Source organism: Anomaloglossus baeobatrachus, chromosome 2, assembly GCF_048569485.1.
Source record: "Anomaloglossus baeobatrachus isolate aAnoBae1 chromosome 2, aAnoBae1.hap1, whole genome shotgun sequence".
In the NCBI taxonomy this organism is placed as follows: domain Eukaryota; kingdom Metazoa; phylum Chordata; class Amphibia; order Anura; family Aromobatidae; genus Anomaloglossus; species Anomaloglossus baeobatrachus.
In genome coordinates, this window is record NC_134354.1 from 783,622,941 (window position 1) to 783,648,243 (window position 25,303).

The following is a 25,303-nucleotide window of genomic DNA, read 5'->3' on the forward strand; positions in this document are numbered from 1 at the left end:
CGGCTTCAAGCTGGACCGGAGGAGCTCTACTCTTTGCCCGCAGGCGCTGGCTCTTAGAAACTGGTGCCCTGGCGGTGGTGGTGTCTCTACTGTAATGGTTGAGCTGTTGCCTTCAATCGGGACTTGGTTGTTGGGGGATCTGCGTCCCCTTCACTGACGGATTTGGCAACTTATGGCGACTCCTAGCCTTGCCGGGGTCCGAGAGGCCCCTGCCCTGGTGCTGACTATCCTTTGTCCACTGCTCCAGACCGCCGGGTCACCACCCGTCCGCGGTCCTTCCAGGAACTCCCGAGCAGTCACCCCTGCGGACTCTCACCGCCGTCTGCTGACCTTGCTGTCTCTCAGCCCGGGGCACACACCCGGACCAACTTCAGGCTTTACAACTGTCACTTTTCTTTCCTCCTTTGCCACTTCACTTTGCTTCCTTTCACTTTCAACTCTAACACTCAACTGCCTGTTTACTCCTTTCCGTCCCTAGCTGGACTCTGTTCTCAAGCTCTTCCCTGAGCTAAACTGCCTGGTTTTCCCGCCTCCAGAGCTGTGAACTCCTCGGTGGGCGGAGCCAACCGCCTGGCCCACCCCCTGGTGTGAACATCAGCCTCTGGAGGAAGGCAACAAGGATTTTGTGGTTAGCTGATGTGCCTAACTGGGGTGTAGGGTGTGGTGGTGTAATGACCTGTGACCCCTGGCTTGCCCAGGGTGTCACATTCCCCCTTAGCAAAATGCAGACCGTCCGCGGGCTGCCCGTCCAACACCGGTTTTATTTTTCTGTAAAATATAACATTGTAAAACGGTAACATATGTACATTTTTAATAATTCTTCCCATAACGGGAGGCACATTACTTAAACGTTTCAAACGGTTTACGGTTACGGTTTACGCTCTCTCCCACCCAAGTAACCTGGCCCTGATGCTGCCCCTAAAACCCAGGCAGCACCCCTTGACCCACAGTCCAGCACACGGTACCCGAGCGGGATCTGTCCTTCCCCTCCAGAGGGTAGCCACCGGTTCCTGTGGTGGCTGGGCCCCAGCCGGCTCTGCTGCGAGCCCTCCCTCCAACCTGCCTCTCCGGAGGCGGCATTGCGGAAACGGTAACGCAAATAACTTATTTACAAGCCACTTAACGTTTGTGGTTGCCCTGCAAGTTCACGGGCTTGTCCATGGGATAGTTCCCATGCAAACTTTTCAAACGGTCCCCACGGGGACAACGGTGCCGGCTCCGGCCGGTTGCAAATCACGGTAAATCAGGTAAACTTCGGTTCATTTCACTTATCATTCTCAACAAACATAAACTCAGTGGTGGTCCCAACGGGGGACTGCTGCAGCGGGCATCCGCTGCCCTTACTCCGGACTTCCAGCTTCTTCCGAGGGAGGGGGTGCGGGACTCACCCTGCTCTCCTGGCTGCCCCGCAGTTTTGCATCCAGGGCAAACCACCCTCTCTCTCCACAGTGCCGGGTGTACTGTACAATATCGCCCGGCCTTAGGTTACGGCCAGGATGTTCTTCAGGCAGGTGAGCATTCACATCCCGCCGGGCTACAAACACTTCGGCCTCCAGGCCCGGTTCATAGATGAACCCGTAGCCCCGGCGGACATCAAACCGCCTCACCTGCCCCTCGTACAGCGGTCCCCGGACACGGAATGTTGCTTGTCGGAGATTTTCTTTTTCTCTAATGGCTCTGGCCACCAGCTCGGCCTTCTTTCTCTCCCGTTCACCGATCTCCAGGCCCAACGGTACCGGCTCCCTATCCCAATATGGCGCTGCTGCGAGCTCCGGCGCACGGGTCGGGCCCCGCGGGACATTCTGGACGTTGCCCACTGTCAGGAATCTGGGCGGCGTGTCCCGCGGTGTCTTGGCCTTGGGCGCTGCCTTACAGCAACAACCCGGCGCTACCTCAGCCGAGGTGTGGGGGATGGGCATAGGGGCTTTCCGCTGCTGGGCCTTCGGCTCGGAGCGGGTCATTGGCTCCGGCTCGGGGGACATTTTAGGGGATGCCTCCAGTTCAACCTTCGGGACCTTCCACGGTAACACCTCCGGTCGACTACGGGCTCCGGCTACAGGTCGGCCCGCCTGAGCGGGGACGCTGGGTATTGCTACCGGTTGCGGTGGTAGCAGGCCTAATGGCGGGGTCACGGCCTCCGGAACGGGTGGCGAGGGAGGCAGCGGGGGGGAGAGGGCTTGGACCGGGTCCCGCAGCCGCGATGACCGGCCCTTCCAGGGCATCGGGGCGTGGGTCACTCACCCTCCCTTTCTCCGCTTCCTCCTCGCGTCTCCGCACGGCTGCTATAACGTCCGCCATGTCGGTCTCCCACTCCTCCATGAGGAGCTGCATCTTGACCTGCAGCCGTTGGTAGAGCTGTGCGGTCCGGATCTCCACCCACGCCGCGGTTCCAGGCGCGGGGGCTACGGTGTCGCGGGACGGCATCCACATGGTGACTTCTTCCAGGAACGGTATGTCTGCAGAGTCCTGGCGTCCCTGCTTTTATAGCTGCGGTTACATGCAGCCAGCCGCCATCGCGTCCCCCTTAGCTTCTCTTCCGCCACTCCCCTTTTGGGGCGTGGTTTTGGCCTTCGCGCCTCTGCTGCTCGAGAAGACGCTCGAGCGGGGACTTTTCGCGCCAAAGATGGCGGCTTCTGAAATTTTTCAGCCGGATACCTCCGGCGGTAACAAGGCGCACCTCTACCAAACGGCAGAGCGGTAGGATCCTGTTCGTGACGCCAAGTTGTCGCGGGCGGGAAGGCGGGTGTCAGCACTGCGCTCACCCCTCTGCTCGGGTCCGGCGGCTGCTGCTCAGTGGTGGCTCGAGCTGTGGGCCGGATCCCGGGGGTTCTCGAGCGGCGCTCCTCACCCGTGAGTGAAAGGGGATTGGGTGTTTTGATATTGTCTATTGTCCGTGACGCCACCCACGGTTGTGGTGATTTCACCACCGCTGCTCTATATGGGGGTCCCCGGAGTGATGGTATATAGCAGCGAGTTGTTGTGTTGCCCCTCCGTGGGTAGGGGTTGGTGGTCCCGGGGCCCGGTGATGAAATGTGAGATGCAGGGCCTGGTGGGCGCAGGGACGCGGGGCAGCGCTGTGCCTTGCGGCACTGTGGTACTCACTCAGCCTGAGACGATGACACAGTTTCTCGGTAAACCACACGGCTGGGAAGACGGTTCCCACGGACAGCTGCACTTGCTTCCCCAGTAGGTGACGGTGATGTCCCTTTTCCTGCACCTAATGTTGTTGATGGTTTCGATGGGTCCCCACCGGTAACCCGCTCCCCGGCTTCAAGCTGGACCGGAGGAGCTCTACTCTTTGCCCGCAGGCGCTGGCCCTTAGAAACTGGTGCCCTGGCGGTGGCGGTGTCTCTACTGTAATGGTTGAGCTGTTGCCTTCAATCGGGACTTGGTTGTTGGGGGATCTGCGTCCCCTTCACTGACGGATTTGGCAACTTATGGCGACTCCTAGCCTTGCCGGGGTCCGAGAGGCCCCTGCCCTGGTGCTGACTGTCCTTTGTCCACTGCTCCAGACCGCCGGGTCACCACCCGTCCGCGGTCCTTCCAGGAACTCCCGAGCAGTCACCCCTGCGGACTCTCACCGCCGTCTGCTGACCTTGCTGTCTCTCAGCCCGGGGCACACACCCGGACCAACTTCAGGCTTTACAACTGTCACTTTTCTTTCCTCCTTTGCCACTTCACTTTGCTTCCTTTCACTTTCAACTCTAACACTCAACTGCCTGTTTACTCCTTTCCGTCCCTAGCTGGACTCTGTTCTCAAGCTCTTCCCTGAGCTAAACTGCCTGGTTTTCCCGCCTCCAGAGCTGTGAACTCCTCGGTGGGCGGAGCCAACCGCCTGGCCCACCCCCTGGTGTGAACATCAGCCTCTGGAGGAAGGCAACAAGGATTTTGTGGTTAGCTGATGTGCCTAACTGGGGTGTAGGGTGTGGTGGTGTAATGACCTGTGACCCCTGGCTTACCCAGGGCGTCACAGAGGAGCTTAGGAGAAAAGCTGAAGTAAGGTGAAAAGAAACTGTTTGTAAAGCCTGAAGTTGGTCCGGGTGTGTGCCCCGGACAGTGACAGCAAGGTCAGCAGACGGTGGTGATAGTCCGCAGGGGGACTGCTCGGAGGTTGCTGGAAGGACCGCGGGCGGGTGGTGACCCGGCGGTACCGGAGCAGTATACGAAGAACAGTCAGCACCAGGGCAGGGGCCTTTCGGATCCCGGCAAGGCTAGGAGTCGCCATAATTTGCCAAATCCGTCAGTGAAGGGGACGTCTGTCTCCTAACAACCAAGTCCCGATTGAAGGCAACAGCCCGACCGTGAAGGGGAGACACCGCCACCGCCAGGGCACCAGTTTCCCAGGGCCAGCGCCTGCGGGCAAAGTAGGGCTCCTTCGGCCCAGCTTGAAGCCGAGGAGTGGGTAACCGGTGGGGACCCATCGCTACCAAAGAGACTTTCATAGGTGCAGGGAAGAGACCGTCACCGCTATCTGCAGGGAACATCAGCACCGTGAACCGTCCGAGGGACCCGTCCAACCAGCCGTTTGTTTACCGAGAACTGTGTCGTGTTTACTGGCTGAGTGAGTACCTCCGTGCCGTGCGGCACAGCGCTGCCCCTGCGCCCCTGCACCTCCACAGGCCCCAGACCCGCCTGTCCACCATACCAACCCCATCACTGGGCCCCGGGAGCACCAAGACCCCTACCCACGGAGGGGCAAATCAACAACTGGCTGCTCAACACCATCACTCCCGGGTTCCCCAGACAGAGCAGCGGTGGTGTCCACTTAATCACCACAACCGTGGGTGGCGTCACGGACAATAAACTATCCCAAAATCCCAATCCCCTTTCACTCACGGGCGAGGAGCGCCGCTCGAGTCCCCGGGATCCGGCCCATCGCTCGAGCCACCGAGCAGCGGCAGGCCGCAGCAGCCGCGGCAGCCGGACCCGAGCAGTGGGAGAGCTCGGCGTCCCCTCCTCCGCCCGCGACAACTTGGCGTCACGAACAGGATCTTACCGCTCTGCCGTTGGGTAGAGGTGCGCCTTGTGACCGCCGGAGGTATCCGGCTGAAAAATTTCAGAAGTCGCCATCTTTGGTGCGAAAAGTTCCCGCTCGAGCGTCTTCTCGAGTAGCAGAGGCGCGAAGGCCAAAACCCCGCCCCAATAGAGGAGGGGCCGGAAAGAAGCTAAGGGGGACGGAAACAAGATGTCTGCGCCCGACGGAGCCGCTGGAGGAGCGGTGGTCGCAGCCGCAGTGGCACCCGTGGATGGGAATGGGCCTGCCCAGGTCCCGGCCGCGCTGGCGGGAGGTGCTGCGGCCCCCGCGCTCGCTCAGGTGATGCCGTTCTCCTTGCCCTATGCGCCCGGAGCTACCTGGCTACTGCAGTATGACGGGAAACCTGATGCTTTACAGGTCTTCCGGAAAAAGCTTAACCCGTTGCTAGAACTGTACCCCCTGACCGATAAGCAACGTGCAGCGGTAGTGCTGGGCCAGTTAACCGGTGCGGCTGAGCAGGAGGCGGAGACCTGGGCCGAGGGGGACCGGCTCTCTGTAGCCACCATCTTTGAGAAGCTACAGACTGCCTTTGAGACCCGGACTGAAGCTGAGCTGAGGATGCAGTTTTACCAGTGCCGGCAACGGGCTGTGGATAGCATTCGGGACTATGCTTTACGTCTGGAAACCGCCCTCCGCACGCTAAAGCGGGTGAATCCTATCAATGAGGCGGACAGCAACAAGATGCTAGTAGAGCAATTTGTGCAGGGGATGAGATCCCCTGAGGATCGCAAACAACTCCGGCTCTGGGCCCTAGAACACCCTGATGTGGACTTTGCTGTGTTAAAGGAACGGGCCATTAAAGCACTACAGCCCCCAGCTTCAGAAATCTTGGAGCCAGCCCCGTGGCCCATTGAGATGGCCCCCGTTGTGGTGACCCCTGCCCTACCAACCACTCTAACACCTACCGCCCCAAGCAGCACGATGGAGGAACTGGCAGCCCAGGTCCGTCGCATGGACGGAGACCTCGCCAAGATTCTTGCTGCACTCCAACCTTTGACCAGATCTCAGCCTTCAGCACAGATACAGCTTGCCGACAGCCCTGAGGATGTCCCCTGGATGCAGCGGAGAAGTGCTAACAACCCGCGGAGAAGACCTCCAACCTGCTACAAGTGCCGTAAGCCTGGGCATTACTTCCGACAGTGCCCCTTAAACGAGCAACCCCTGGGGCCCCGGGCCAATCCTCAGGAGTAGAACCCCGTGGCCCCCCAGACTGGCGGGACCGGTATATCGGGGCCCGGCCCATCATCCCCGTGGCTGTGGACGGCATACCAGTGATGGCTCTCTTGGACACTGGATCACGGGTAACCACCATACCATACACATTGTACCAGCGGTATTGGGGGATAGACGAGCTGGCACCCCCAGATACTAGTATAACGCTAATTGCTGCTAATGGACTCCCATTGACCCAAGTGGGGTATAAACAGGTGGCTATGACAGTGGGGCAAGCTGAACTGCAACACCAGGGTATGATTGTGATCATGAATGAACCCAGTGATCATAACCCGAAGATAGTGCTGGGAACCAATGTGATGGAGTACTGTATGGGGGATGTGTTGGCCCTACTGCAACAGCTGGCCGCCATGGCGGCGGGGAGCCGACAGAGAGCTGTGCAGCGTGAGATCCGAGCCTTGATGTACCGCCAGCATGTAAACTCAACAGGAGGAGAGATTGGTGGAGTGAGAGTGATGGATGTTGCTCCGTTGATTGTGCCCCCTAGGAGTGAGATGATGATTTGGTGTAGGGCAGCAGTAGGGCCTCAGGGGCGTGACTACCCTGCCATGATGGAGCCCATACCCTCCGAGCACTGGCCCACTGTAATGGCCGCCCGAGGGGTGGTAGACGTAAAGAAGGGGAGAGTGCCCGTGAGGGTGCTGAACTGTGAGGAGGAAGAAGTCAGGCTTCCCCGGTATGCCACCATTGCCAAGCTGCTCACCCTGGATCCCCACACCATCCACGAAGCCATTCCCTCAGTCTCCCCACCTACTACGAGCACTTCCCCGCCTCAAGGGGAGGTAAATGAGTGGCACCAACAGCTACACGTGGGCACTGATGATACCCCTACACATCACAAAGCAGGGGTATACAGGGTGGTGCGGGAGTATGAACAGGTTTTCAGCAAACATCCACTAGACTTTGGGCAGATCAAAGGGGTCCAACACCACATCCCCACCGGTGAACACCCCCCTATCAAAGAGAGGTACAGGCCTATTCCCCCTGCACATTACCAGTGTGCCAAAGATATGTTGAGGAATATGAAGGAGGCAGGGGTTTTTCGGGACAGTTGTAGTCCCTGGGCCGCTCCGTTGGTACTGGTCAAGAAGAAGGATGGTACCATGCGGATGTGTGTGGACTACCGGAAGATCAATCAGATAACACATAAAGATGCTTACCCACTGCCCCGTATTGAAGAGTCTTTGGCCGCACTGAGAACCGCAAATTACTTCTCTACCCTTGACCTCACCAGTGGGTACTGGCAAGTGGCAGTGGCCCCGGAAGACCGGGAGAAAACCGCCTTCACCACCCCAATGGGGCTCTGTGAATTCAATAGTATGCCGTTTGGGCTGTGACATGCCCCTGGAACCTTCCAACGACTGATGGAGTGCTGTCTGGGACATCTGAACTTCGAGACCGTCCTGTTATACCTGGATGATGTGATTGTGTACTCTCAGACGTATGAAGCCCATCTGGAGCACCTAGCCGAGGTGTTCGCGTCCCTTGCCAAATACGGGATGAAGTTGAAGCCCTCCAAGTGCCACCTGCTGAAACCCAGAGTGCAGTACCTGGGGCATGTGGTGAGTGCGGAAGGTGTCGCCCCCGACCCTGAGAAGATCACTGCCATCCAGGACTGGCCAAGACCAACCACCGTGAGGGAAATAAGGCAGTTTTTGGGTCTGGTGGGGTACTACCGGCGCTTCATCAAGGGGTACACGAAGATGGCTGCTCCCATGCAAGACCTCCTCATGGGACAGACCAAAGGTGGTAGACCCATCGGAGCCCCACTGGTGTGGGAGGACAGGCATGAGGAATCCTTCCGTCAGCTGAAAGCGGCCTTGACTGGAGAAGAGGTCCTAGCGTACCCTGACTACGGCTGCCCATTCATCCTCTACACAGACGCCAGCAATGTGGGTTTGGGGGCAGTCCTGTCCCAGGTCCAGGAAGGAAAGGAGAAGGTGATTGCCTATGCTAGTCGAAAACTCCGGCCGACTGAAAGGAACCCTGAGAACTACAGCTCCTTCAAGCTCGAGCTCCTGGCACTGGTGTGGGCTATCACCGAGTGGTTCCGCCACTACTTGGCCGCAGCAAAATTCACCGCTTTCACGGATAACAATCCGTTGACTCACCTGGACACGGCCAAGCTGGGTGCGTTGGAGCAGCGGTGGGTGGCCAGACTAGCCAACTATGACTTCACCATCAAATACAGGGCCGGTCGTGTCAACATTAATGCTGATGCCCTCTCTCGGATGCCCCACTTGTCAGAAGGTGGGTGCGAGGATGATGACCTCGAGGAGATCGAGTTGCCTGCATTCCACCGGCCACCAACTGAGAAGGTACATGTCCACCAACAACGGGTGAACCTGGATCCGCTGCCCAGTCAGGAGTGGCAGGAAGCTCAAAATCAGGCGCCCGCTGTCCGCCTAGTCAAGACCCTGGTGGAGCGAGGCGCTGCTGGGATGGACCCTGCCGCCCCAGCTGAAGCCCAACGCTTGTGGAAGGAACGGACCCAGCTGTGTCTACACCAGGGGAGGTTGTACCGTGAGCTGATCAACCCGAAGACCCATGAGAAAATCCGCCAGTTGGTTATTCCCCAAGCTGATGTACCCACTGTTCTGCAGGCGTACCATGATGGTGCCGGCCACTTCGGGTGGAAGAAGCTGGAGATGCTGTTGAGGGAGCGGTTCTATTGGAGTGGGATGCGGGAGTCTGTGGAGGCCTGGTGTTGAGAGTGTGGTCCTTGTACGTTGAGGAGGAAGGATGAAGCCACCCAGAAGGCTCCCCTACGCCCGATCATTACACACCAACCGCTGGAGCTGGTCGCCTTGGACCATGTAAAGCTCACCCCCAGCCGAAGTGGGTACACTTACGCTCTGACCATAGTAGATCATTACTCCCGGTTCATGGTGGTTGTCCCGGTCAAGGACTTAACCGGCCGTACCGCCGCTAGAGCGTTCCAAGCTTACTTCTGTCGACCCCATGGATACCCTGAGAAGGTGCTTACCGACCAAGGTCCAGCCTTTGAGGCGAAGGTGTTCCATGAGTTCTGTCAGCTGTACAGTTGCAAGAAGATCCGGACCACCCCTTACCATGCCCAGACCAACGGTATGTGTGAGAAGATGAACCATCTGGTCCTTGGCCTCCTCAAGACGTTGCCGTTGGAGGAGCGGAACCTGTGGCCGGAGAAGCTGCCTGACTTGGTCGATATGTACAACAATATCCCGTCTAGCTCGACGAAGTGCACCCCATCGTATCTGATGAGGGCTCGGCCTGGCCGACTGCCGGTGGACCTAGAAATGGGACTGGAAGCCCCAGAGACACTCCCCTCAACGGCTGAATGGGACACCCGGCGGAGGGTGCAGTACCGACAGATTCAGGAGTATGTGGAGAAGAACCTAAGTCGGAGTCGAGAACAACAGGAGCAGCGCTTCAATGAGAAAGCGTCTGCGGGCCCTTTCCAGCCTGGAGATGTGGTGTTAAAGCGGAAGAGGAAAACCCACAAGCTGGATGATCACTGGGAACAAATCTCGTATGTCATCAAACCCACAGGATGGGAAGATGGAAAGGCCTACCAGATCAGTTGTGACCAAGGGGGCACCTTGGCCACGGTTTCCCGGGACCATCTGAAAAGGTGCCCACCAGCATTAAGGGCGATGGCTGAAGTACCAGCTCCTCCACCAGCAGAGAAGGCAAAAGAGGTGATCCACACTGTGATGGGTGACTTCCCAGCAGACTGGCCTACACAGAACGGCGCGGTGATTCTTCCAGTGATACTGTTCCCACAACCTGTGGATGAAGAAGTGGTGGAAGCGGTCAACCGTGAGCCAGAACCAGTGCCAGTGCCCAGGGATGAACCTGTGCCCAGTTCCCCTATGCCTCCGCCTGCCCCGCACGATAGCCGGGAGGAGGAACCGATTGTTCCCTCTGCTCCACTGCCTAGCCCCACTGACACCGGACCCCGGAGGTCCACCCGTCCCAACCTAGGTAGACCCCCACTTAGGTACAGGGAGACTGTCCTTTAAAGAGGGGATCAGGAAGTCTGTGTGTGTTTGTTTTGAAAGTTCTGCTGATAATGATAAGTAAAATGGAACCGAAAAGTCATCTGATTCACATGTGATTGAAACCGGCCGTTGCCGGCACCGTTGTCCCCGTGGGGACCGTTTGAAAAGTTTTGCATGAGGAACTGCTCATGGACAAGCCCGTGAACTTGCAGGGCAACCACAAACGTTAAGTGGCTTGTAAATAAGTTGTGTTACCGTTACCGTTTCCGCAATTGCCGCCTCCGGAGAGGCAGGTTGGAGGGAGGGCCCACAGCAGAGCAGGCTGGGGCCCAGCCACCACAGGAACCGGTGGCTACCCTCTGGAGGGGAAGGACAAATCCCGCTCGGGTAACTTGCGCTGGACTGGGGTCAAGGGGTCCTGCCTGGGCTTTAGGGGCAGCATTAGGGCCAGGTTGCTTGGGTGGGAGAGAGCGGAAACCGTAACCGTACACCGTTTGAAACCGTTTAAGAAATGTGCCTCCCGATGTGGGATGATGTCATAACTTGTAAATATGTTACCGTTTTCCTATCTTTTTCAGAAAAACAAAAGAAAAATAAAACCGGTGTTGGACGGGCAGCCCGAGGACGGTCTGCGTTTTGCTAAGGGGGAATGTGATGCCCTGGGCAAGCCAGGGGTCACAGGTCACAACATCACATGCACCCCACATTCCCTGCAGGTACATCAAGCTATCCCAAAATCCTTGTTGCCTTCCTCCAGGGGCTGATGTCCACACCAGGGGGTGGGCCAGGCGGTTGGCTCCGCCCACCGAGGAGTTCACAGCCCTAGAGGCGGGAAAACCAGGCAGTTGAGTGAGGGAAGTGAAAGTAGAAGGAAGTGAAGTGGTAGAGGAGCTTAGGAGAGAAGCTGAAGTAAGGTGAAAAGAAACTGTTTGTAAAGCCTGAAGTTGGTCCGGGTGTGTGCCCCGGACAGTGACAGCAAGGTCAGCAGACGGTGGTGATAGTCTGCAGGGGGACTGCTCGGAGGTTGCTGGAAGGACCGCGGACGGGTGGTGACCCGGCGGTACCGGAGCAGTATACGAAGAACAGTCAGCACCAGGGCAGGGGCCTTTCGGATCCCGGCAAGGCTAGGAGTCGCCATAATTTGCCAAATCCGTCAGTGAAGGGGACGTCTGTCTCCTAACAACCAAGTCCCGATTGAAGGCAACAGCCCGACCGTGAAGGGGAGACACCGCCACCGCCAGGGCACCAGTTTCCCAGGGCCAGCGCCTGCGGGCAAAGTAGGGCTCCTTCGGCCCAGCTTGAAGCCGAGGAGTGGGTAACCGGTGGGGACCCATCGCTACCAAAGAGACTTTCATAGGTGCAGGGAAGAGACCGTCACCGCTAACTGCAGGGAACATCAGCACCGTGAACCGTCCGAGGGACCCGTCCAACCAGCCGTTTGTTTACCGAGAACTGTGTCGTGTTTACTGGCTGAGTGAGTACCTCCGTGCCGTGCGGCACAGCGCTGCCCCTGCGCCCCTGCACCTCCACAGGCCCCAGACCCGCCTGTCCACCATACCAACCCCATCACTGGGCCCCGGGAGCACCAAGACCCCTACCCACGGAGGGGCAAATCAACAACTGGCTGCTCAACACCATCACTCCCGGGCTCCCCAGACAGAGCAGCGGTGGTGTCCACTTAATCACCACAACCGTGGGTGGCGTCACGGACAATAAACTATCCCAAAATCCCAATCCCCTTTCACTCACGGGCGAGGAGCGCCGCTCGAGTCCCCGGGATCCGGCCCATCGCTCGAGCCACCGAGCAGCGGCAGGCCGCAGCAGCCGTGGCAGCCGGACCCGAGCAGTGGGAGAGCGCGGCGTCCCCTCCTCCGCCCGCGACATATACAGCCACCGCCACCGGCTAGAGATCCAAGGGCCAGCGCCTGCGGGCAAAACGGGCTCCTCCGGCACCTATACGCCGGGGAGCGGACTACCGTTGGGAAGCCAGTGGAGTCAATACAGTACACAAAAGTGCAGGGAAAGACAGCCGCCATCACCTGTCCGGGGAGAGACACTGCAGCCGGCTGCGGGACCCGTCCATCCAGCCGTTTGGTTTACCGGAGACTTTGTGCATTTGTTGCTGAGTGAGTACACCAGTGCCATCCGGCACCGCGCCGTGCTGTCCCTGCAACCCTGCACCTCACCAACCCTGCCTCCCCGTCACACCACCGGGCCCCGGGACCACCAACTCCTACCCATGGAGGGGGAAAACAACATCCCAGCTGCTCCCTACCATCGTTCCCGGGATCCCCGTCACCAGCAGCGGTGGTGCCCATCTTCACCACAACCCGTGTGTGGCGTCACGGACTAAATCCCCAAACAAACCACCCCCTTTTCACTCACGGGCGAGGAGCGCCGCTCGAGTCCCCGGATCTGGCCCACCGCTCGAGCCACCGAGCAGCAGCCGCAGCAGCGCCGGACCCGAGTGTTAGCGAGCGCACCGCCCCGCCGCCCGCGACAACTTGGCGTCACGAACAGGATAGAACCAGTCTACCTACCGGTAGAGGTGCGCCTTGCAGTCTCCGTCGGCGGCGTCCGGCCGAAAAATTTGAAGTGCCGCCATCTTTGGCGCGAAGATTTCCCGCTCGAGCGTCTTCTCCGAGCAGGGAAGGCGCGAAAGCGAAGCCCCGCCCCCAACAAGCGGAAGTGCTAGAGAGAACCAAGGGGGACGGATGGCGTCCTGCCTCATGTAACCTAGGCCATAAAAGCAGGGACGCCAGGACTCTGCAAGCCATACGGAACACTGCTGCACAAGATGTCCCGTCCGTCCGGCACCGCTGAAACCCCAGAGCCCACGCCAGGAACAGCGGCGTGGGTGGAGGTTCCGGACCGCACAAATGTGCAGCCGCCTGCAGGCCCAAGTGCAGTTCCTCTTGGAAGGATGGGTGGCCGACATGGCGGAAGTGGTGGCGGCCGTGCGGAGACGCAAGGTGGAGACAGAGTTGGAGGAGCGGGTAAGCGACCCACGCCCCTGTGTCCCAGAAGGACCGGTCGCTGCGGCTGAGGGGCCCGGTCTGCGCCCGCTCACCCTGCTGCCTCCCCCGCTACCCGTATCGGTTGCTGCTACCCCGCCACTAGGCCCGCTACCCCCACCACCGGTAGCGGAGCTCCGCCCGTCCGCCCTGGAGGGCCAGCCTGCAAGCGATGTCCGCAGACGACCCGCACCGCTGCCATGGAAGATCCAGCGGGAGGTGCCCATCCGCGAAGAGGAGCCGTCGGCACCGGAAGTGGCCGCACCCAAGACCGTCCCGGCTCCGGAAGTCCGTCCATATCAGAAGGAGGCGGAGGTCCAGCCGGTGACGATCCCTGTTCCCAAACCCCAAACCTCGGCTGAGGCTGCGCCGGGTCGCCGCCGCGAGGCAGCACCCCAGGCCACGTCACCACGGGACCTTCCAAAAAGGGCGCCAGTTGTGGGCAGCGAGAAAGAAGTCCTGCGGGGCTCGGCCCGTGCGTGGGGGCATGCAGACGCCCCTTACTGGGACAGGGAGCCGAACCCGCTGGGCCGGGAAATTGCTGAGAGAGAGCGCCAGAGGGCCCGTACCATCCGTGAGAAGGACCACCTCCGAAATGCCACCTTCCGGGTACGTAGCCCGGTGTACGAGGGACGGGTCAGGAGATTTGACCCTCACCGGGGATACGGCTTTATATACGAACCGGGCCTTGAGGCCGAAGTGTTTGTAGCCCGCCGGGATGTACATGCCCATCTGCCGACGGGCCACCTGGGCCGTGACCTGCTGCCGGGAGACCTAGTGGTCTACACTCGACACTGCGGGGAGAGGGGCTGGTATGCCCTCGATGTGAAGGTGAGGGAGGGCCGCAGTTTCCAGGTGCAGTCCCAGTCCCCTCCCCCACCTTGCTGCCAGGATGTCGAGGTAGAGAAGGTCTATGAAGAAGTAGACCTGAAGTGAAGGCAGCGGTCCACCAATGCACCCTGTTGTCCCCGTTGGGACCCTCAGCACTTTGAATGAAAATTAATCAAACCGAAAAATCACCAGATTACCGTCCGAGAAGAGAACCGTCCCCGTTGGGACTGGAGTAGCCCCTTTTGTTAAGTTAACTCCCCATACCCACATGAGAAACTGCTCATGGACTTGGCCGAGAACTTGCAGGCCACCCACGAACTTGTGGGCTTGTAAATAATGTTGTGGGATGGATACCATTGCCGCCTCCGGAGAGGCTGATTTGGGGGATGGGCCTGGAGGAAAGTGATGGCCCAGGCCCGCCACTACCGTAACCGATGGCGATCCTCTGGGGGTCAGGGGTTCCCCCTTGGACGTGGGGTCCCCTGAAGTGACAGTCAGGTGAGAGTTACCGTACCCGTTCCCGCTCGGGCAGTCTGAACCTGGACTGGGGTAAAGGGGTACTGCCCACTTCTTAGGGGCAGCATCAGGGCTAGGTTGCTTGGGTGGGAGAGCGGAAGACATCCGTCCGTCCGTTATTAAAAAAAATGTTTATGTGTGTTGTAACGTTTAAGAGGACCTAAAGTATGCTTATGTTTCATGTTTTACCGTTTTTCCCATGTTATTTATCTTTTACAGTTTGAAAAATAAAACCGGTGATGGACGGGCAGCCCGCGGACGGTCTGCATTTTACCAAGGGGGAATGTGGCACCCTGGACTAGCCAGGTAGCCACAGACAAAACACACACACCCCCCCCAACCCCCAGACAGTTACATTAGTCAGACAAAAACCCTTGTTGCCTCCCTCCAGAGTCTGATGTCCACACCAGGTGGGGCGGAGCCAGGCGGTTGGCCCCGCCCACCGAGGAGTTCACAGGCCTGGAGGCGGGAAAGCAGACAGCTGAGTCTAGGAGGTGAAAGTGAGAGGTCACGTACTGTGAGTGTCTGGGTAGGGGCCCAGGCACTGACAGCAAGGTTGGCAGACGGTGGTGGCCGTCTGCAGGAGTTGGTGGAACTCTGCAAAGCCGTAAGGACCGGGGCTGGGCGGTGGCCCACAGGTACCGAACCGGGGAGCGGAGTGAAGCTAAGCACACCCAGGCAGGGCCATCGGATCCCGACCAGGCTTGGAGCCGCCGTCAATAGTCAAATCCGAGTGTGACAGGAACCCCAGGGGTTTCCTAACAACCAAGTCCCGATTGAACGCAACCGTCCGCACCGTGAGGATATACAGCCACCGCCATTGGCTAGAGATCCAAAGGCCAGCGCCTGCGGGCAAAACGGGCTCCTCCGGCGCCTATACGCCTATATAAGCAAGATGAAGCTGCAGGTCTTTGGAGGTGGTCTGTGGATTGTCCTTGACTGTTCTCACCATTCTTCTCTGCCTTTCTGATATTTTTCTTGACCTGCCACTTCTGGGCTTAACAAGAACTGTACCTGTGTTCTTCCATTTCTTTACTATGTTCCTCACAGTGGAAACTGACAGTTTAAATCTCTGAGACAACTTTTTGTACCTTCCCCTGAACAACTATGTTGAATAATCTTTGTTTTCAGATCATTTGAGAGTTGTTTTGAGGAGCCCATGATGCCACTCTTTATAGGAGATTCAAATAGAACACCTTGCAAGTGGCCACCTTAAATACCTTTTCTCATGATTGGATGCACCTGCCTATGAAGTTCAAAGCTCAATGAGGTTACAAAAGCAATTTAGTGCTTTGGTAAGTCAGTAAAAAGTAGTTAGGAGTGTTCAAATCAAGAAATTGATAAGGGTGCCCATACTTTTGCATCGGTCAAATATTGTTTAAATGCGGATTGCACATTTTCTGTTAGTGCAATAAACCTCATTTCAATCCTGAAATATTACTCAGGCCATCAGTTATTAGATATATGAAACTGAAATAGCAAAAACCCAAATTGTTATAAAGAAAAAAGGTTACCATTAATAGGGGTGCCCAAACTTTTTCATATGACTGTAGACAAGCACACCACACCATGTCATCATCTCCTCCTGGGTCAGAAACATATGGGCAAACATTACCACATTCTAACAATCAGTGGGAGTCCCAGTTGTCATACTGAAAGCAATTTGTCAGTTGTCAGCTTTATACTCTGCTATCTCTACAAGACCGCTGTTTTTTCGTCCACTTCTCATCACTTTTTTAGGGGCTCAAAAACTGTGTGAATAAAAGGAATTATGAAATGCACAATAAATATTCTGAGTTTTGTAGGTTTTTTTGTCCAAAATTTTATCAGAGACTTGCACCGTTTAATAAAACTCTCTTTCTTTATCTATTTTTTTAGTCTTCGTTAAAAAATCATTATTTGAACCACTTAATATTGTGAACAGTGTTGGCCAGAGTATAAATAAAGGCATAGCAGAGACTCTATGGGTTTCAGGGAAGGAACACCAAATAATACAGGGCCGCAGTATAGAGAAAGATGATCACAATTACAGTTATTTATTTAAGAGAAAAAAGACCTGATAACGGTATGTACCTAGATCTAAAGCCAAGAAAAAGATTTGACTGGTGACCTTCTTATACCCAGAGCTGTAAATATAAGAAGGGAGCGTCCACTATGTCTACAAACAGGATTTCTTTACTGTAAGTGACATATATGTCCCATAAATCTGCACCCACCGCAGAATCATCCCCGAGTGCATGGAGCAGAATTATTATTGGAGACTTTCTATGGTGGAAAACGTGCAGCAGCAAATCCTCACCGAATCATGCAGATTTTAGTCTAGATTGGTTTACGGATTTTCTGCAGCGGATAGTCTGGAGCAGAGGTCGCCAACCTTTCAGCTCTGTGAGAGGGTCACAAGCCACATTCAGCTCTGTGAGAGGGTCGCGAGCCACATTCAGCTCTGAGAGAGGATCGCGAGCCACATTCAGCTCTGTGAGAGGGTCGCGAGCCACATTCAGCTCTGAGAGAGGATCGCGAGCCACATTCAGCTCTGAGAGAGGGTCGCGAACCACATTCAGCTCCGAGAGAGGGTCATGAGCCACATCCAGCTCTGAGAGAGGGTCGCGAACCACATTCAGCTCCGAGAGAGGGTCATGAGCCACATTCAGCTCCGAGAGAGGGTCATGAGCCACATTCAGCTCCGAGAGAGTGTCATGAGCCACATCCAGCTCTGAGAGAGGGTCGCAAGCTGCATTCAGCTCTGAGAGAGGGTCACGAGCCACACTCAGCTCCGAGAGAGGGTCATGCACCACATCCAGCTCTGAGAGAGGGTCGTGAGCCACATCTGTGACGCCCTGGACTATCCAGGTCGTCCCAGGTAGACACAACAACACTACACCCCCCCCTTCCCAGTTAGGTAACAGCAGTCAAAGTAAAAGCCTTGTCACCACCCTCCAGGTTTGATGTCCACACCAGGGGGGGGTGGAGCCAGGCAGTTGGCTTCACTCACCGAGGAGTTCAAAGGCCTGGAGGCGGGAACCTAGTAGTCATGTTCAAGTGAGTTGAGAGAGTGGTTTTGACAGTGAAGGAGGGAGGTTGTGTCCAGAAGCAGACCTGTGTTCAGGCCTGCCAAAGACTACTCCGGTGGCTGGGTTGGAGCCCAGTCACCATTGGCAAGGAGGCAGACGGTAGTGGCCACCTGCAGGAGACCGGGAAGACGACCGGTGGAACTTTAAGGGACCGGGACAGGGTAGTGGCCCGCCGGAACCGAACCGGGGAGCCAACTGGATACTGGAGCACCAGGCAGGGTACTCAGACCCCAAACTAGGCTAGAAGCCACCACCATAGTCAAATTAACTGATTGCGGTCTGGACCTCAGGGGTTCATTCCCACCTAAGTCCCGATTGAAGGCAACAGCCCAACCATTCTGGATAAGTGCCACCGCCAAGGGCCAGAGATCCAAAGGGCCAGCGTCAGCGGGCAAACGGGCTCCTACAACAGATACACATCGGGGAGCGGACTACCGGTGCCTAGGCACAGGAGTCAAGATTCACATACAGAGGTGCAGGAGAAAGGCGGACATTACCAACCTAACCTGAGAAAAGCTGCAGCCGGCTGCGGGCCCCGTTCATCACTCCGTTTGGTTTACCAGTGACTCCAGTGTCTTGTGTCAGAGTGAGTACACCAGTGCCATCAGGCACAGCGCCACGCTGCACCGCAATACTACACCCTGCACCCGGGCTTCGGCCCACCGGACACCGGGACCAACATCCCCTACCCACGGAGGGCTCAACACCTAGCTGCGCTACTACATCGCTCCCGGGGGCCCCCACACCTTTACCGCAGCGTTGGTGTCTACAATCACCACAACCCGTGGGTGGCGTCACGAACTATCAATTCAAATCCAAATGTGACGCCCTGGACTAGCCAGGTAGTCACAGACATAACAACATACACACCCCCCACCCTAGACAGTTACAACAGTCAACCAAAAACCCTTGTTGCCTCCCTCCAGAGTCTGATGTCCACACCAGGTGGGGCGGAGCCAGGCGGTTGGCCCCACCCACTGAGGAGTTCACAGGCCTGGAGGCGGGAAAAAGCAGTAGTTAGAGTTTGGAGGTGAAAGTGAGAGGTCAGAAACTGCAAGTGTCTGGGTCGGAGCCCAGGCACTGACAGCAAGGTTGGCAGACGGTGGTGGCCGTCTGCAGGAGTTAGTGAATCTCTGCAGAGCTGTAGGACCGGGGTCGGGCGTTGGCCCGCCGGTACCGAACCGGGGAGCGGACTGAAGCTAAGCACACAGGCAGGGGTATCGGACCCCGACCAGGCTTGGAGCCGCCGACAATAGTCAAATCCGAGTGTGACTGCAACCCCAGGGGTTTCCCAACAACCAAGACCCGACAGAAGGCAACAGTTCACACCGAGAGGATATACAGCCACCACCACAGGCTAGAGATCCAAGGGCCAGCGACTACCGGTGGGCAACCACAGGAGTCAGAACATTCTAACAGGTGCAGGGAAAGACAGCCACCATCACACCGTCCGGGGAGAGCACAACAACACTGCAGCCGGCTGCGGGACCCGTCCATCCGGCCGTTTGGTTTACCAGAGACTCTGTCATTGATTGTCTGAGTGAGTACACCAGTGCCATCCGGCACCGCGCCACACTGCCCCTGCAACCTTGCACCCCCAGCTATCCAGCCTCCCCGTATCACCACCGGGCCCCGGGATCACCAACCCCTACCCACGGAGGGGACAACATCCTAGCTGCTCCCTACCATCTCTCCCGGGATCCCCGTCACCAGCAGCGGTGGTGCCATCATCACCACGTCCCGTGGGTGGCGTCACGAACTCTCTCCCCAAACAAACCATCCCTTTTCACTCACGGGTGAGGAGCACTGCTCGAGTCCCCGGGTCCGGCCCACCGCTCGAGCCACCGAGCAGCAGCAGCAGAAGCCCCGGACCCGAGTGTGGCGAGCACGTCCCCTCCGCCCGCGACACAAACACCCCAAATCCCCGCGTGTAGCGCCAACTCCCTTGCCGAGCGACGTGACCCCCGTTTCTGTGAGAGGCTCGAGCCACCACCCGTAGTACGAGCACGGATCCGAGCGGCTCAGTGGTCGCAGCCGAGCCTGCGGGGCGGTACACATCCAGCTCTGTGAGAGGCTCGTGAGCCATAATAAGCTCCTAGAGAGGGTCGCGAGCCACCTCCAGCTCTGAGAGAGGGTCATGAGCCATAATAAGCTCTGAGAGAGGGTTGCAAGCCACATGCAGCTGTGAGAGAGGGTCACAAGCCACATTCAGCTCTGAGAGAGGGTCCCGAGCCACATCCAGCTCTGAGAGAGGGTCTCAAGCCGCATTCAGCTCAGAGAGTGGGTTGCAAGCCACATCCAGCTTTGAGAGAAGGTTTTAAGCCACATTCAGCTCTGAGAGAGGGTAGCGAGCCACATTCAGCTCTGAGAGAGGGTCCCGAGCCACATCCAGCTCTGAGAGAGGGTCTCAAGCCGCATTCAGCTCAGAGAGTGGGTTGCAAGCCACATCCAGCTTTGAGAGAAGGTTTTAAGTCACATTCAGCTCTGAGAGAGGGTAGCGAGCCACATTCAGCTCTGAGAGAGGGTCGCAAGCCACATTCAGTTCTGAGAGAGGGTCACGAGCCACATTTAGCTCCGAGAGAGAGTCGCAAGCTGCATTCAGCTCTGACAAAGGGTCGCAATCCGCGTTCAACTCTGAGAGAGGGTTGCGAGCCACATCTAGCTCTGAGAGAGGCTCGTGAACCATAATAAGCTCTGAGAGAGAGTCGCGAGCCACATTCAGCTCTGAGAGAGGGTCTCAAGCCGCATTCAGCACAGAGAGGGTCGGGAGCCACATTCAACTCTGAAAGAGGGTCGTGAGCCACATTCAGCTCTGAGAAAGGGTCGCGAGCCACATCCATCTCTGAGAGAGGGTCATGAGCCGCATTCAGCTCTGAGAGAGGGTCGTGAGCCACATTCAGCTCTGAGAGAGGGTCGTGAGCCACATTCAGCTCTGAGAGAGGGTCACGAGCCGCATTCAGCTCTGAGAGAGGGTCATGAGCCACATTCAGCTCTGAGAGAGGGTCATAAGCCGCATCCAGCTCTGAGAGAGGGTCACGAGCCACATTCAGCTCTGAGAGAGGGTCGTGAGCCACATTCAGCTCTGAGAGAGGGTCACGAGCCGCATTCAGCTCTGAGAGAGGGTCATAAGCCGCATTCAGCTCTGAGAGAGGGTCACGAGCCACATTCAGCTCTGAGAGAGGGTCGCGAGCCACATTCAGCTCTGAGAGAGGGTCGTGAGCCACATCCAGCTCTGAGAGAGGGTCGCGAGCTGCATTCAGCTCTGAGAGAGGGAGGCAAACCACATCCAGCTCTGAGAGAGGGTTGAGAGCCACATTCAGCTCTGAGAGAGGGTCGCAAGCTGCATTCAGCTCTGAGAGAGGGTCAAGAGCCACATTCAGCTCTGAGAGAGGGTCACAAGCCACATTCAGCTCTGTGAGAGGGTTGCAAGCCACATTCGGCTCTGAGAAAAGGTCGCAAGCCACATTCAGCTCTGAGAGAGGGTCACGAGCCACATTCAGCTCTGAGAGAGGGTCGTGAGCCACATTCAGCTTCCTCCCCCTTACAGTGGTGACACCCAGAGCCCCCATTACCAGTATAATGACAGCCAGAGCTTTTCCAAAGAAAGCACCACACCGAGGCGGTGTACCAAGATCCAGGGGTTCCTACCTTACACCAATTCAAATCTGCTCTTCTGTGTGGGTCTACACAAAAAAGTCACCATCTAGAGACCTGCTTTTCATAGCTGTTTACCAGACGTAATGCTAATGTACCAAGTTCATAGAGCTACAGGTTGGGGACCCTTGATCTAGAGAATGAAATATAAAAAACATTAACTCTCCTCCACTTTGCAACCGTTTTCCAAAAATCCTGACCGAAAATCGGCAGCAGTTAAAAGTTCTTGTGAAGATACTCTCTGCCTTGTGTCCAGAGCTTTTTACATCAATTTCTGAGCAGATTCTGTTCCAAAATCCGCATTAATAACTCTCCTTGAAAAAGCTTCCTATTGATAACAGTGGGAAAAAAAGATGTCTAGGGTGTGTTCACATTGACTCTTTTTGCTGCATTGTTGGAACGGAAGGTCTCGAACATCCTACTCAAAAACTCAAAAATCCTCAAAAAACTTGGAGTTTCCAAGTCAAAAAGTGATCAAACAGACTCAATGTGAACACAACCCACATGGTATTCTCACGCTTAGAAAATATGATACATGTCAATTCTTTAGGATGTTATGAACGGAAAAAAATACTCTTGACGCTGCAGATTGTTTCTGAAACAAAATCAGCAAGAAAAAAATTGTGAACATGTGCACGAGACTTCATGATTCTCACTGTCTTTGCCGGTATAAGGATCTCCTTACATATTTGTGACAAAACTGCACTAAAATACGCATAAAAAAAGAGATAAAAACTCAGTGTGCACATAGCAAAAAACTTATATTTATACATATTTTGGATCCAAATGATACAATAAATTTTAGGCTGTGAAAATAGACAAGCAAATTCTTCCTTTTTTGTCACAGATTTGTCTTTTGTTGCATTTTTAGGCACGGTGCATTTTTTATGCTTTTTTATGTGTTTTTGGTGCAGTTTTGGTGCAGATTGTGGCACAAATCGGTATATTAGTTATGCCCGCAATGTCAATAAGAATTCTGAAATGCTGCGCGCACCTTGCTTATTTTTTCTTGCAGATTTGGTGCGGAAAATAAACTGCAGTGTCAATTGTTGGTGCATTTTTCCTGCGTTTTTTAGCCCTCCTAGCAATTGACTTCATTAGAAAAACCAATGGCACAAAAATGCACCAAAAGGCATGCGGTTTTTGGTGCCTTTTTGTGCCAGAAGGTGCAGATTTTATGCAGAAAATTTCTGCGCCAAATCTGCAGCGTGTGCACATACCCTTAGGCTATGTTCACACAGGGGTTTTTTGCAGCATGTTTTTCCTGACCACAACCTGATCTTGTGGCAGGATGTCTCCTCAGAGTCATCTGCGGTTTTGGTGCGTTTTTTTTTGTGGTGGTTTTGCAGTGTTTTTTTCTATACTATGGGTGATTTTGGCTAGGTTCACACGGGACGTTTTTGCTGCGTTTTTTAGCTGCAGATTTGCCTTGGTTTTATGTAAATCCATGCTAATAAAAAGCTGCTTTTTACAGTCCCAGCAAAGTATTTGCGATTTCTGAACTCTCATGCTCACACAAACACCTGCAGTTTTTTTTCCTGACTGTTTTGTCAAATACCTACGTTTTTGCTGCAGATTTCAAAGAATGAGTGTCAATTCTTTGCAGTGTTTTTACTGCATTTTTTCATTGATACAGCCCATTTTGTAGCAAAAAACGCACCAAAAACGCATCAAAAACAACACTAAAAACGCACCAAAAACATAGATGACTCAAAGGAGATTTCCTGCCAGAATATCAGGTTTTGATCAGGAAAAAAAACTTACCAAAAAAGCCCTGTGTGAACATAGCCTTGATCTTGTGGCAGGATGTCTCCTCGGAGTCATCTGCAGTTTTGGTGCGTTTTTTTTTGTGGATTTTTTGCAGCAGTTTTTCTATACTGTGGATGATTTTTAGTGCAAAACCATGGCAAAAACGCTGCAAGAATTGACATGCTCATTCTTTGAAAACTGCTGCAACAACCAAGGAGGTTGACAAAACAGTCAGGAAAAATCCGGAGGTGATGTGTGTGTGTGTGTGTGTGTGTGTGTGTGTCTGTGCGTGTGTGTGTCTGTACGTGTGTGTGTCTGTACGCGTGTGTGTGTGTGTGTGCGTGTGTGTGTGCGTGTGTGTGTGCGTGTGTATGTGTGTGTGTGCGTGCATGTGTGTGCGTGCATGTGTGTGCGTGCGTGCGTGCGTGCGTATGTATGTATGTTTGTATGTGTGTATGTACGAGATTTCAGAAATCCAATGGACTTTGCTGGGACTGTAAAGACAGTGTTTTATGATCATGGATTTGCATAAAACCAAGGCAAAATCCATGCTAAAAAAATGCTGCAAAAACTCTGCAAAAACGCCCTGTGTGAACATAGCCTTTCTGCAGTTTTTCATGCAGTTTTTTCCTTTGATGATTCTTCGTACTGTGATATTGCAGCTTAGGCTATGTGCACAAGCTGTGTTTTTTTGACGCTGCGTTTTTGTGCGTTTTTGGCCGCTAAAAACGCACCCGCGGCAAAAAAACGCGGCAAACAACGCATGCGTTTTTGCCTCGATTTGGTGCGTTTTTGGCTGCGCTCTGCTGCGGTTTTTTTTAATCTCTGCGTTTTTCCAATGCATTGCATGGGGGGGGGAACGCAGAAAAACGCAGGAAAGAATTGACATGTCCATTTTTATTTTTAAGCTCAAAAACGCAGCTTAAAAAAAAAGTTGTGTGCGGACAGCAAAAATGAAAACTCATAGACTTTGCTGGGGAAGCAAAGTCATGCAGTTTTGAGGCCAAAAACGCACCTGAAAAATGCGCAAAAACGCACTGTATGAACTTACCCTTACTGTTTCTTGGCAAAATGTGGAAACTGAGCCCACCAAAGAAAAAACTGCAAAAATGCAGAAACAATTCATATTCAGTGGAAGTTAAAATTTCTGCAATTGGTCAAATTTAAGCACCGGGGAAAATCCCACAATGTGCCACTGAATCCGGCTCTGGGTGTTTTTCGATGAGGGAAAAAAAAATGGCATCAAAAATACCTTACTGTTAACAATAAGCGACTACTGTAAAGTCATCTGTGACCGGTTTTTGGGATTAAAGCAAAATACTAGGATCGTTTACACGTAGGGATTATCAGAGGGACGGAATCTACTGAATCATCACAACAATGTGCAAAAATCTTAAAAGTTCTTAAAAGAGGGTCAATATCACTCACCAATTTTAGCCAAGCTGGCCACCAGGATCCATAGGGCGATGATATATGGTTCTTGAACATGATGCCATTTGAAGGTGACAATCTGGAGACCGTCCGATGTCTCTGAAGTGTGCCCGCCGCTCTCACTTTTGGGGTCTTTGTCTTGAACGGTTGCGCTGATCAACGGATAGGCAAAAATGAGTGCCAAAAATATCAGAATCTTTCCCATGGTCCTGGCTGCGGTGTGGACGGAGGAGATCTAACGCCTGATACACTTATAGTTAGCAATCATTGACCTTCTCAGGACTGTACGTTCTTCAGCCTGTCATTCACTCATACAGTCTCCCTTATCAGCGCTGATTGTCTCAGGTATTGATTCTCAAGTGGCTATTGCTAAGATCCATTACATAAGGGATAAAGTGTGCGGGTGTGGACTGGCACAGGAACCCTCCTTTTATGATACACAGGACCAAGGACGGTCCCACCTCTTCCCTCCCCGTGAGCAGGTATTACAAAAAGCTGGAAACTGTTGTCCCCTACCTTGTGAAATGAAACACCTATCACGTTTACATAAGAGCTGAATAGGAAAATCACCGCCCCACTGTGGAATCAGCCTTTGCCTAAACTTTTTCTAACTTTTTCAAACTTTTTTAAACTTTTTCAAACTTTTTCTAACTTTTTCTAACTTTTTCTAACTTTTTCAAACTTTTTCAAACTTTTTCAAACTTTTCAAACTTTTCAAACTTTTTCAAACTTTTTCAAACTATTTCAAACTTTTCAAACTTTTCAAACTTTTTCAAACTTTTTCAA

The 25,303-nt window shown here is 54.7% G+C and overlaps 1 protein-coding gene across 2 annotated transcripts in view; it reads right to left on the minus strand.

Annotated features, from left to right (window-relative positions):
• Positions 1-24,907, minus strand: part of SLC9A3 (solute carrier family 9 member A3) — a 147,489-nt gene extending 122,582 nt beyond the window's left edge. For both annotated transcript variants that reach the window (XM_075334721.1, XM_075334722.1), the window contains exon 1: positions 24,515-24,907. In XM_075334721.1, the coding sequence (XP_075190836.1) occupies positions 24,515-24,722 (208 nt within the window). In that variant the 5' untranslated portion in view covers positions 24,723-24,907. The remainder of the gene's footprint in view (positions 1-24,514) is intronic.
• Positions 24,908-25,303: the final 396 nt, after the last annotated feature.